General features: G+C 41.5%; 1 protein-coding gene across 1 annotated transcript in view; it reads right to left on the bottom strand.

Moving 5' to 3' along the window:
• CDH13 (cadherin 13) overlaps window positions 1-13,636 on the bottom strand; it is a 793,102-nt gene that overhangs the window by 17,842 nt on the left and 761,624 nt on the right. Inside the window, exon 12 of the mRNA XM_061594241.1 lies at window positions 2,711-2,941. Within this exon, the coding sequence (XP_061450225.1) occupies window positions 2,711-2,941 (231 nt within the window). The remainder of the gene's footprint in view (window positions 1-2,710; window positions 2,942-13,636) is intronic.

Genomic DNA, 13,636 nt, shown 5'->3' with positions numbered 1-13,636 from the left:
TTTCTTTCACCATGGAACCCAGGGTGGCCTACATATGGTTCCTAGGTGGTCTCCCATCCAGGCACTGACCAAACCTACGCCTGCTGAGCTTCAGCAAGGTGGTGGCCTCATGTGCCTTCAGACCATAGCCTGGGACCTCTCTTGACTGTGGGGTGTTGTTTAGGGGCTTTTGTTTAGGCCAAAATTTAACTCTGCTGATCGTGTATTTTTGCTATTATTGGGATTATGTCTTTGTATTATTATTGAACCATTATTAATTATGAGCATTGTTTCAATTGTTTTATTTAACTTATTGTTTGCCCATCTGAATGTTGTTTTGTAACAGTGAATGATTATTTTATTATTATGTTTGTTTATATACCACCATCGGTGCATATGACACTGCACAGAAAAGTATGTAACTTTTTTCATGTGAGCTGCCTTGAGAAGAGATTCCTCTGAAAAGGTGGCATACAAATAAACCATGAAGCTGTCATTGACTGAAATCAGATTTTTAGCCTTCAGCATTCCAAAACCTCGGAAAGATGTGGACTGCATCTGATGAATAGGACCTATCCCCCACGAATATGTGTACTGCTTTTTAAATCCATTTACACTAACTGCTTCAGAAGTCTTATAAAGACACCTCTTTTTGCCTAGACTCTCCCTGACTTATACAATTACAGAACTTCTGTGCTGACCTGTTTTTATAATACTGTTTACTGCTTTTTTAAAAAAAAAATGTATTTCTGTTTTTATGATATTGTTCTATTGTTTTCATATTGTATTCCACTTAGAATTAAAAAAATAGGCAGATTATAAATGTAGTAAATAAATAGATACAATTCCATATAGGAATTCTCTCTCTCTCTCTCTCTCTCTCTCTCTCTCAAATTGCTTTAAAAATCAGCATACGAAAGGCTGTTCTATTTCTAAAGTTCTGTCAAGGCCAGAATGTCTATATCTGTAGTCATAACAGAAGAGGCAGAAAAGCCTGTACCGAGGAAAAGATCCAGCAGGAGAAAAAAAAATATGCCAGGAAACACTTGCCCACACCTGTAATGTTGTGCAAATAGAATCCAGCAGGTGTGCTAGTTATCCCATTGTCTGGAATGGCCACAATGCACTGAGCTGGCTCATTCTCCCTGGACCCTTGTTTCCCAGTGAAGAAACGGCAATATTCCCACTCCCTTCAATAGAAAAGGATTCAATGCGCTGCAGAGGCCAGACAAAAATGTTAAGGGTACCATTTAGATAAATGGCATTCTCTACAGGCGTCCTTCGGCAGAAATCTGTCAGCCTCTTGACTTCTTGGAGTCACTGAATTTTTTGGACAGCTTCATGAGTCTGAGTCAATCTTGGAGCCTATCACGGAGACTTTGGCTGGGATTTGAGTATTATGGTCTCAGGCAATGCTTTCAAGAACAGCCTCAGGAAAGTCTTATTGCATGGCTGTTTCCCATGACCCAGATTTAGTTGGACTGTCTTCAGATGGTCCATCAACACATTAGCCCACTTTATGAGCCCACGATACTGTGTTGCTTTTCACACAAAGCTGGGCAATTGAATGAGCGGGAAACCTGCACATTTGCAACCAAGCTTTAGAGGCAAAGGTTCATAAGGAAAAAAGGAACCCCAGAAGGAAACAAAGGAAAACCAGAAAGGGAATGCTTTGAAAGAAAGTTTGCTTTGTGGAAGTGTAGTACTACTATTATTTTCTGACTAGACAAAGACCTCTTTGAGGTAGAGAGGGATTCATCTGCCAGTTTCAGTTTCTCTTCATTTTTTATTTTTCATATCTTAAGTTTAGTTCTCCATATTTCTGCATCAGTTTGCATTTTTTTAAAAAAAAGTCCTCACAACATTTCATCAGCACTTTAATGCACATTTTGCCATATATATTCATACACACACCTTTTTTGGTTGTAGAACTGCAACACAAAATTCAGAGAAGTGGTGGATCCCAAAGAATGGCTGCATTTCGGTTTACATATTTGGGAAAATCCAGAAAATATGTGCATTAAAATGCCAACTTAAGCCCATTTCTTCCCCCTCTCTACTGCTTGCCCAAATCTGACAGTCCTCTTCAGCAGGCAATATATGTTCTACTTGTGCAGGACAGCTTGTTCCTTATCCACAACAATCCACACAAATCTGCTCCATGTGGAGAACATGATCACATCTGCTATTCTGCCTTTCGCTCATGGAAAACAGCATTCTTGCCAATGCAGGGGCACATTTGCCTCCATCACTTTCCTCTTGAAAGAAGACTCAGGTGTGGGGAGGGGACAGGACTGAGAAGAGCAATCCAAACCATCGGAAGCCAATGTAATTTACACTGGGGTAAATTATGCCAGTGTAACCTGCCCCTATTCCAAGCTCCATTTAGGAACGGGGCTACTGCTGGCTGAGCTGACTTATGCTTGGAAGAACGAAAACAAGCCTTTAAAATAAAGTATGACTTTCACCACCCTGACCAAGCTGCATGGACTTTGGAATAGGAGTAAGTCTCCCCCTGTCCCATCCCACCCGACACCCCCAGAAAGCCCCTTTTATAGGACTCACCCTGACCCCTGACTGTGCTGGGATGGAGGACTTCTGCTAAACCCATGCTCACCCAGAGATCCACCTATTCCAATCTCCATTCATCTCAATTGATTTAGAGTTTTGATTGTTTCCTAAGAGAATGAAAATGGAAAGGGGATGTGTTAACTATTTCTAATAGACTTACTGTTGATTCTGGTGATTTTCCATACTTTATCTTGTCCAGATTGCTTGCTCAACTCAAATTTGAATGGCTCTGCATTAGGGTAAACATCCTTATCTAAGGCTCCAAAAATGACCTTCACATCTTTTGCATCTTCACATACAGCTGACGCCACTTGATACAGAGAGGGGGCGTTGTCATTAACATCCTCCAAAGTAATCTGCAGTGTCCCTGTCCCTGTTGCAGGAGGGCTACCTATGGAAAAAGTAACATAGTTTTGTGAATTGGCCATTTATAGACAATGCTGTGTACCCCCATAGTGCATTATAAAGGCATCCATGGACCAAGGTGATATATTTTTATCGTTGTGGCTTCTTCTCATTTGAGATGTTATTTGCAGCCCAGTAGCACTATTTTCAACTCCAGTGCATTCCATCTTTGGCAACTGCAATAAAAAATGTTCCATCAAAAAATTAGTAAATAGAATAGATATGGAAATGCTATCTTGTGGGCAAGAATTACACAGACCACTAGACATGGCAATTTTCAAATGAAACGCATATGTCCCAGACTTGACCCTAGCTGTTCTCACTTGAATGATCCAAAGACTGGGTTTGTGGTGTATGTATTCAATATATGTGAAGCAAGTTGCACATATAATTCAGCTTTTAAAAATGTAATTAAGCATTTTGTATAAACCCAATTTAATAATACCTGGGTTGTTCCATTGATTTCAATCAGATACCACTGCAGTAAATGATGTTGTAGATCAGATGCTGAACCCTGGTAGGAGCAGAACCCTGATTTTGGGGGGCAATGACATCTTCTCCCCACAAACACAATATTAAGTATAGTTAGATCTTTTGACTTCTTCAAATGGCTCCTTATCATGAAACTTTACCGCTTTGTTCTTGTCATGGGTCTTTGCCTTTTGTGGCATCATCAAATTGCTAACAATTTCAATGGGCTAAGTTACCCATAACTAAGCATAACTTAGCATAGCTAAGTTACAGTGCATTCTTTTGAATATTTACTCTGAAATAAGTTCAACTAAATTCAGTGGGAGTTATTCTTTGGTAATTATGCATAGGATTGCAGCCTTGAATGTATGAAGTTATAGATCTTCATATAAAAATTTTTACTTTACAATTTATTATTATTATTATTATTATTATATCCCACCCTTCCTCCCAGTAGGAGCCCAATGGTCTGTGTAATTTCCTCCCCCTGTAGGGATGTAAGAAGGAAGCAATTTGTGTTCTGACCTACTGTCGGCACAATCAGCACTGTCTCTGTTTCACTGCAGTTTGAGTTTTCCCCAAAATTACATTATTCATCTTGCTGTCTGCTATTTAATGTAAGTTACATAACTATTCATGTAACATGTTTAACTTGTATTCATTTTAGTGAAAAGGCAAGGCTGAATTAGACAGATCCCTAGACAGGGTAATTTCAAACTAAAAATAATTGCATATATCCTCATAATTAATTATGTATTGTTTGTGGACTTAAAAGCAACAGAAAGGACAGTGTGAACAAATACCGATTGCATTTGCTTGACTGATTTCCGTTCCTAACCAAAGATGAACATGCAAACTGCAGCAATTTCTGCTTCATTTCCCACATTCATCAGAATTCTCCAACATCCCAATCCACCCTCAGTCCTTGCTTGTGTCCTCAGTTGTCTGATCCTCACAGGACTTTGAACTGCCTCTGAATTGCAAACTCAGCTATGACCATCAACTTGACCATAGAGCATCAAGCCATGAAGCCCCCAGAACTGTGCTGGATGAAAAAAGCCACACCTATGCAATGGCTCCTGACATGTTGGAAGGAAAGAAAAGTTAACACTCTCTTTAAATCTTAAGAAATCACTAACTGTAACAAAACATTAGTTAGAATGATACATTATCCCAATGGTGACACCTCATCTGTTACAGATACATAAGGGCATAACAAAGGCAGAATTGACAGAATTGAAGACTCTCTCTTTCTCATCACAAGGTGAATTCCTTTTAAGGAAAAAGAAATGGTTTCCCTCTTATTGCTGGACTAATTGAATTATTAAAAAGATTCCCATATTTTTTGTTCTTGACATATTATTAAGACAAGTCAGAGAGGAGAATGGATGAAACAGGCATTTGAATCATAAAAAGTCAGCCTTTCATGCTCTTAATTAAAATACTATCTTCTGTGTATATTATTTCCACTGGGCTGATACTGTCTTCTGCTCTGTCTTTTTTTATGTTAACAACATGTCATCATCTTCTTTCTGAAATTTAGAATCCAATACCATTACAAATATGGCCCTATTTTGCCAACTACAGACATAGTTTTCATTTGCCCTAACTTGTTTACATGTCATCTGTCTTCCTAAAAAAATGTTTTAAGGATTTCTCAGCTAATATGTACAATCTGAGGAACAGAAAATGGCCTCTTGTCCATTCTGGTGACTTATCATCCATGTGTATTATTTACAACCAATTATACAAAATGCAGCAGAATTCCAAAAGGAAAAAAACACACAAGTAAATGTCAAGGTCATAAACTGCAACTGGTTAACAACTTTGCTGCAAGAAATACATCAACAGAGAAGCCAGAGATAAATCGACACAGCCGGGGCCAAATTACCCACTAAGCTAAGTATACTATAGTTTTGACATTCATTCTGTTTCAGTTACAGAAATGGATCAGGTAAATAGCAAGTATTTATATAGCTTTTTTTAAGGTTTGTTAAGTATACATATAATAGGGAACAGGTTAATCAAGTCAACCAGAGAAGGGATTATGAGGAATACGTTTAACATGTTCTTAAGCACAGCAGTTCTTTAATACTATAATACTATACATAATACTAATAATACTGTACATAAAACCCTATAATACTACACAGGGCAATCCACCAATTAAAGTCCTAATCAACTACCAATTAAATCTGCATAAATTTGCATCTGAGAAGAACAAAAGAGGGAAAATGCACACACATACTCGATAAGGGCTAGATTACCAGTGCAGTCCTATGCATATCTATTATTATTTATTTATTAAATTTATATCCCACCCTTCCCAGTAGGAGCCCAGGGCAGCAAACAAAAACATTAAAAACACTCTAAAACATCTTAAAAACAGACTTTAAAATATATTAAAACAAAAGATCTTTAAAAACATTAAAACAAAAGATCTTTAAAAACATTAAAACAAAAGATCTTTAAAAACATTAAAACAAAAGATCTTTAAAAACATCTTTTAAAAAAGGTTTTAAAAAGCAATTCCAACACAGATGCATACTGGGATAAGGTCTCTACTTAAAAGGCTTGTTGAAAAAGGAAGGTCTTCAGTAGCTGCCAAAAAGATAACAGAGATGGCTCCTGTCTAATATTTAAGGGGAGGGAATTCCAAATGGTAGGTGCCACAACACTAAAGGTCCACTTTCTATTTTGTGCAGAACAAACCTCCTCATAACACACCCACAGAGCGCAGTGATCCACTGGATATATAAGGGGTAAGATTATAGGTATCTTTCAGGTATCCTAGTCCCTATCTACTCAGAAGGAGAGATGGAGAGAAATTTGCTTTGGTTTAAAACCCATCTAATTTGCACTTTTCAAAACAGTATGTGAACTGAAATGTAAGAATCCTTTGAAATTCATTCTTCTCAGAATTTTTCCTTGCAGTTTGTCAATAAAAGACCTTCAAGTTCACAAGTGACTAATAAATCAAATCAACCAACCAACCAACCAATCAATCATAGCCTACAAGAATGAATATATTAGAGAAAAGTGTGGACAAAAATGCACACATTAGTGAAATTAACGTGAAAATGCAATATATTTGGGGAAATGGCTTATATATATTAGGGAGAAGCATGTACAAATAAATGTATACTAGGATAAATGTACACAAAAATGCACGTGAATTTTCATGCATGTACATATAAAACTGATGCAGAAATGTTGCTTTTGAATAGGATCCCTGAATTATTGGGGACACCTTTATAGTAAGATCTCTGGATATTGCTTGTCTGGGTGGAGGATGGAGAGGGGTGTGTGTTTGTGTAGAAACTAGCCTATTGTACAAAGCTAAAAATTATATTCATTCCTCTATCCACTTTTGCCTCGCACTCTGCCCACCACTGGCATATGGCCCTTGGAAGGTTGCCTAGAAAGGAATCTGGCCCTCATGCTAAAAAAGTTCCCCCACTGCTTGGACAGGGGAAATAGTGGACATCCCAGGAGAGAGTTTTTCAAAACTCTGGTGCCATGACAAGAAATAACCTGTCCATTTTGGCCACCTGCTGACCAATCATTGCCACTGTTGTCAACCTTGATGATCAGGCACATAGATATGTCTGTCTGTCTGTCTTTCTGTCTGTCTGTCTGTCTATCTATCAAGGAGTAACAAAAGGAAAAGCTACTGCTTCCTGTCCCGTTGAGCTTACCATTTAATTTTTGGCAATGATGGGGAGAGATGAGAAGGGCCAGAGTAAGCAAGGAAGATGTGAGCAAAATTGGATAGGACTTGTTAAAATTAGAAAGAAGTGCTCAACATTGGGAGAAAGACCCACAGAGATGAAACACATTGTTCAGGACTGGCTCCTGGTATGAGGGGGTAGAACCTGCTTACATTTATGAGACCTCTTGGGCTTACCAATAGTGTTAGCAACAAGAGGGGAGTGCTTTTGAACTCCGGTCCTGCTTGCAGGCTTCCCATAAGTATCTGGTTGGCCACTGTGAGAACAGGATGCTGCACAAGATGGGCCTTTGGCCTGATCCAGCAGGCTCTTCTTATAACCTTATGCTTCTTCCACTAACTCTATTCTGTTTTTATTGCAAGTATCCCAGTTTTCATTCCACCCCTCAAAACTTTTTTTAAAAATGATGTGCTTCAGCCCAGCACTAAATCTCTTTGAGTAGGGGACGTACATGTTTTGAGCTCACCCGCCCACACTCTGAAGCCTCTGACCATCCCTGCTTCAAAACACTGTGAGCCATCAACTTTAATTCAGCCCCACCAGCCAGCTATTGACTTGACAATTCATTCTACTACCACCTCAAAAACTGTAGTTGCCAACCACATACATCACCCATAATAAGGAACTCCTCATAAAAGTTCCCTAAACCACAATTCAGGGAGCTCTGTTTTGTGCACATTAATAATAAAAAAGTTAGCAAAAATGTAAACACTTTTCTTTCTTTCTTTCTTTCTTTCTTTCTTTCTTTCTTTCTTTCTTTCTTTCTTTCTTTCTTTCTTTCTTTCTTTCTTTCTTTCTTTCTTTCCAGATCAATGCTTTGTATTCCAACACAGTTCACGTTGGGAGCTCTTTCGTAAGAGACAGTACAATTTATTCTGAATTCACCGCTACGTATCAAAGAGCACAATTTGGGCCTGGGATGACCTCAGTGACCTTGAGCTTTGACTTGGATTTTCCTCCCCCAATTCTCTCATTTTAGGCTTTTCTTCGCCCTTGCCTTTAAGGAAGGTGATGGCTGCATGCCACATTCTATAGATTGCTTGCTTTGTGTGTTCATATATATGGAAGGAAAAGATAAATTGAAAGAGTGCTTCAGAAAAATCCTAAAACGATTCTGAGCCTGCCATGTAACCACCCAATCTAACCTCTGGGAGGACCAAAAAGATGTCATTCCTCTTAAAAAAATGCTTTGATAAAAACAACATGCTGCATGGTTGGTGATGCTGAGAGGTATCTAAAAGTTTGCATTAAAGGCCTAGCAAGATAAAAGTGTAGGGAGGGAACTGTGTGGCTCTTAAGTGACTGCAGTCTACCTATGGGCAGAAAATTGTCCTTTGCAAGGTCACACTAATTTCCCCCCAGATTTTTTAAACCTAGAATAAATAAGTGGCAGTACCCACACTTCTGGATAAAAAGAATAGGGCTGTCTGCTGAAACAAAGTGTTGGATCCCAATCATCTTCTGCTTTGTATCCCATTAAGTCCTTTGTCTGTGAACATTGCTATAGATCCAGGATGGGGAACCTGTGGCTCTCCAGATGTTGTTCAATTACATAATCCCTGATCCTTGGTCATGTCTGGTGGATCTGATGAGATCTGGAGTCCAACAACATCTAGAGGGCCACCCCACCCCCTATCTGTAGACATATGAGAGTATGAAGGGGTGGCTAACCTGCAGCCCTCCAGATGTTATTGGACTCTGGGTCCCTTCATCCCTGAACATTAGCCACACTGGCTGGGGCTGATAGGAGCTGAAGTCCAGCAACATCTGGAGGGCACTAAGTTAGCCACCCCATACTTAATAAGTTTCCTTTTTGTATTGTTAAGTGGTGTTCTTCCTTTCAGATGCCAGCATTCTTAACTTTCTAAAGTAAAATGGGGAGGAGAGAGAAAATAAATTGGTGGGATTCCTGCCCTGGAAGATGAAAATCATCACATGATGACGAGCCAACAAGTAATGGACATCTAAGTGTTAATCAGACCTCGGCCTCCCCGTCTACTTGACTCATCAGGCCTACTAGTTGATTTCACATCATGCAATTGTGTTAATATCTTTGCACTTGATTTAAAACCAGTCCATTCTGTGCATCTTAGGTTGATGCAAATGCTCCAATTTAAATGCATTTCTCTCAGTTTTGGAAGAAACAGATCCATATGCAAAAACTGCATTTCGGCGGCTTTCCCCTGCCCCCCAAAATATATTTCATTCCCAATTTATACAAACTGCTCTTTAAAATTACAATCACTCATATATTTCAATAATGTGTGCAGTTCCTATGTTTGAGTAATTATACTTCAAAAAGCAAAGCTCTTATCAAATAGCTACTGACATATGCCATCCATCTCAAACACACTTTGCTGCAAATTAATTTTTTCTTTCCCCAAATCTGCAGCTCACAGTGACTAATTTCGACAATATTTTCTCTGCAATTCATATTTTGCTAAAACTTAAAAATGACATGCAAAGGATGAGCGTTCCATTTATTTTCCCTCTTCAATTAATAGAGCAATTAAAATAAAGGGTGTAAATGCAGCTTAATTGGGTTGCCATGGCCACTAATTGCCTGATTTCTTTCCAAATAGTGTGTTTTAGGTGGAATCAATCTGTGGTAATTTAATTTCAGGCATCATGATGTATATAAACAGGTTAAGGTAGATGGAAAGACAACTTCTAACTGAATTATCAGACATTTCTTTGTTATTTTCTTGGCATCTTTTTCATATCACCTGTCATTTTCTTTGCAATAATACACCTGATGTCAAAGATGAAGACTGGAAATAAAGATCCACAGAGGTTCAGGAGGGTAATTAAGCTCACCTCTATTTATTCATTGGTAGCATTTTAACCTGCATTTCTCTCTCCCCCTTTCCTTAGCTGATTCCTTCTCATCAAGAACAAAAGGCAAGGAGGCCAATTCATGTTGACCTTATGAATATCGGCATTCCAAATACTTCTGTGTGTTTGAAGAGGACTTCCATGTCAACTCAAGTAGACCCAGATGTGAGTCTCCACTGCATACACCAGGGAAGAGGAATCTCTTTAAGTCTGAGGGCCACGTTCCCTTCTGGCAACCTTCCAGGGCCCACATGCAATCAGTGGGCAGGGCCAGAGACCAAAGTGTACAGAGTAACAAATGTCCAGTTAGCTAGTTTCTACACGCACACTCACACAGCCCTCCTCTGTCCTGCATCCTGACAAGCAAGGAGTTCAAAGACACACTATCTAGGCCAAAACACTCCAGGAGGGTGCACAGCAGGGCCACTGAGAGGTGTGGTCTGGGGAAAGTTCCAAGGGCCAGACACAGAGGTCTGAAGGGCTACATTTGGTCCCCAGGCCTGAGGTTCACCATCCTTTTCATATACCAAATAGTCCTTCACACTGAGGTCAGTGGCAAAGTCTGTGTACCAGAGTATTCTCTGCAAATGGAGATTTAAATGAGCCCTTGTAAATAAGCCTACAAAAGTTACTAGCCTTCCAGAAGAGCAGGAACAGAGAGTGCTGCCCCTCCAACAGTAGCCCTCTAACAGATGCAAAGGAAGGAGTTTCCTTCCTCTGGCAGCTCATTTGGTTTCTACACATGGGCACAGAAGAGGGATATAGATTGTAGTGGTTTAGACGCTGCTATTGCGGCAGTTCAAGCCGAGGTGTCCAATGCAATGTCGAACCCAGTGTTGTGGGATCAGTTCCAGTTCGTGCAGCCTGATGATGTAGACAGGATGCTGGCAGTGACATGTCTCACCACCAGCTCAGTAGATCATTGTCCATCCTGGCTTATTAAAGCTAGCCAGAGTGGGGTGACTGAATGGGTCGCAGCTTCGGCAAACATCTTTGCATGATGGTGTGTTGCCAACTGACCTTAAAGAGGTGGTGGTGTGCTCACTCTGTACCCAATGGAGTGTAACAATTATAAACCAGTTGCCAACACCCTTTACTTGGCCAAGGTGGTGGAGAAGGTGGTTGTAGAGCAACTGTAGGTATTCCTGGATATGAATGATTATCTAGATCCATTACAATCTGGATTCAGACCAGTTTCGGGAACCTTGGTTGCCCTGGTGGATGACCTTTATCGTGTGAGAGATGTGGGAGTGCGACCACTGCTTGATCTCGCAGTGCCTTTTGATGCCATTGACCATGGTATAGTCCTGGACTGACTCAATGGGATGGGTAATGGAGGCACCATATTAGGTCCGTTCCACTCTTACCTTCAGGGCTGCATCCAAAGTTTAGCACTGGACGAGTGTTCCTCAGCCTCCTGGCACTTGTGCTATGGGATTCCATAGGATACTGTTCTTGGCCCAGTGCTATTTAACATCTATATGAAGCCATGGGGAGAAGTCATTAGGAGTTTCAAAGCAAGATATCAGCTGACGTCATGCGGCTCTATTTTTCCACAACATCTGGATCCGGAGAAGCTGTGAATGCTCTGGATTGGTGTCTGAATGCTGTAGTGGACTGGATGAGGGCCAATAAACTGTGCTTGAATCCTGGAAAGGCGGACACTCTTGGGGTAGGTGGTTTCCATGTCCAGGAGATAGGTAAGTAGTCCATGCGGTAACCTTGAGGCTGGATTACTGCAATGCACTCTGTGGGGCTGCTCTTGGACCTGGCTCGGAAGTTCTAACTGGTATAAAATGTGGTAGCCAGATTGGTTGATGGGGCACATGGCCGATAACATGTGATACCACTGTTAGACATCTGAACTGGCTGCCCATCTACTACTGAGCCAGGTTCAAGGTCCTTGTATTAATTTACAAAGCCCTTGAATCACATTTCTACCTGTCTCCAACACCATCCCACCTTCCACCTCACCAATGTAAACATGGAAGGATTTTTTGATGTCATGGCATGCCTACCTACAGTTCGCCTCCCCCAGCCCACTTTTGTAATGCTCTGCACACATATAAACTACAACCCACAATGTATGTGTGTGGGCTAAAGCTTTCCGTTACAGCTGTGGATTTCTTTGATGTTTTCAGCTGCTATAGCTCCCACTGCAAATCAGGAAGCAAATAACTTTTAATTATACATGGATATGGATCAAAAACTGTTTCTCTCTTAATTGCCTGAAACCTCTAACATTTTCTGAGTTTTGCCTTTGGCTGTCCCATTTTCAATCCCCTCCCAGATTAATCACGGTTTAATCCATTTTAATGTGCCAACTCTGCTTCGCAGAAGTTTCCCCAGCATTTAATTTCTCCCTTAATAGATTAGAGCCTCTATGTCCACATAAGCCTTTAATAAAAAAAGGAGAGAGAGATAAGAGTACACTACAGATAGTGCCTTGACCTTTACAAAAAGCAGGAGAGTACAAAGCAAATTAGGACATGCATTGAGGAGGGGAGGGGTTTATAAAAAGGAGATCCCATCCACAGAAAAGGTCATATTTTATTATCTATGAAATTAAATACTGTGCTCCATCAACTCTTCAGTAGCAAAATGTTTCCAATAAGAGTTTGAGGAAGCAATCCTGTACCCACTTACTTGGGATTATCTCCCATTAAACTCAGTAGGGCTCACTGCTGGGAATGTAAGAAGAGCCCTGTTGGATCAAGCCAAAGGCCCAGGTAGTCCACCATCATAGGAACATATGCTGCCTTATACAGGGTCAGACCATGGGTCTATCTAGCTCAGTGTTGTGTGCACTGACTGGCAGCTGCTCTCCAGGGTTTCGAACAGAGGTTCTCTCCCAGCTCTACCTGGAGATGCCAGGTATTGAACCTGGCAGGGCTGGTCCCAGGTATGTTGGGGCCCTTGGGCACCAGCCTGCCCTGGCCCTGGCACCCGCACACATGCACGCTCCACCTACCTTCCTACCTACCAGGCGGGTGGAAGAGCAGGAGGTCAAGCGGGCAAGTGAGTGGGGGAGCAGGATGGTGGGCGAACAACCAAGTGGGGGTGGGGTGAGGGTGAATGAGTGGAGGAGAGGGTGAATGAGTGAGCAGGTGGAGAGAGGGCGAGCGGGCGAGCAGGCAGGTGAGCTGGGGGGAGGGCAAGTGAGAGAGAGGGCAGGGGTAGAGGGTGAGCAAGTAAGCAGGAGGGGGAGGGCAAGTGGGTGGGGAGAGGGCAAGTGAGGCAATGGGTGGGGATGGAGGGTGAGTGGGCAGGCGCAGGTGGGCTGGCGAGTGGGCGGGCTGGCGAGCGGGCAAGCAGCTACCTCCCTGTGATCCGCAGCAGGGAGCCTCCCACAGAAGGGGAGCACTGCTCCCCCCACCATAAAAAGGGGCTCTTCAGGGGCCCCTGTGGGCCATGGGGCCCTCAGCCAGGGCCCCACCTGGCCACCCTTTGGAGCCGGCCCTGGAACCTGGGACCTTCTGCATGCAAAGCAGATGCCCTGTCACTGAGCTATAGCCTTCCCTGTTCTCACAAAAGCCTGTTAGATTCCTCAGCGAAGTCCACAAGCAGGATATGAAGCCTACAGCTCTCATCCACTCACATCTTCCAGCAACTGGTATTCAATTTACTTTACACTTGCTTACATT

The sequence above is a fragment of the Rhineura floridana genome, chromosome 13 (genome assembly GCF_030035675.1).
Source record: "Rhineura floridana isolate rRhiFlo1 chromosome 13, rRhiFlo1.hap2, whole genome shotgun sequence".
Classification (NCBI taxonomy): Eukaryota; Metazoa; Chordata; class Lepidosauria; order Squamata; family Rhineuridae; genus Rhineura; species Rhineura floridana.
Note: the sequence above shows the minus strand (reverse complement) of the source record. Positions and strands in the feature narration are given on the sequence as shown.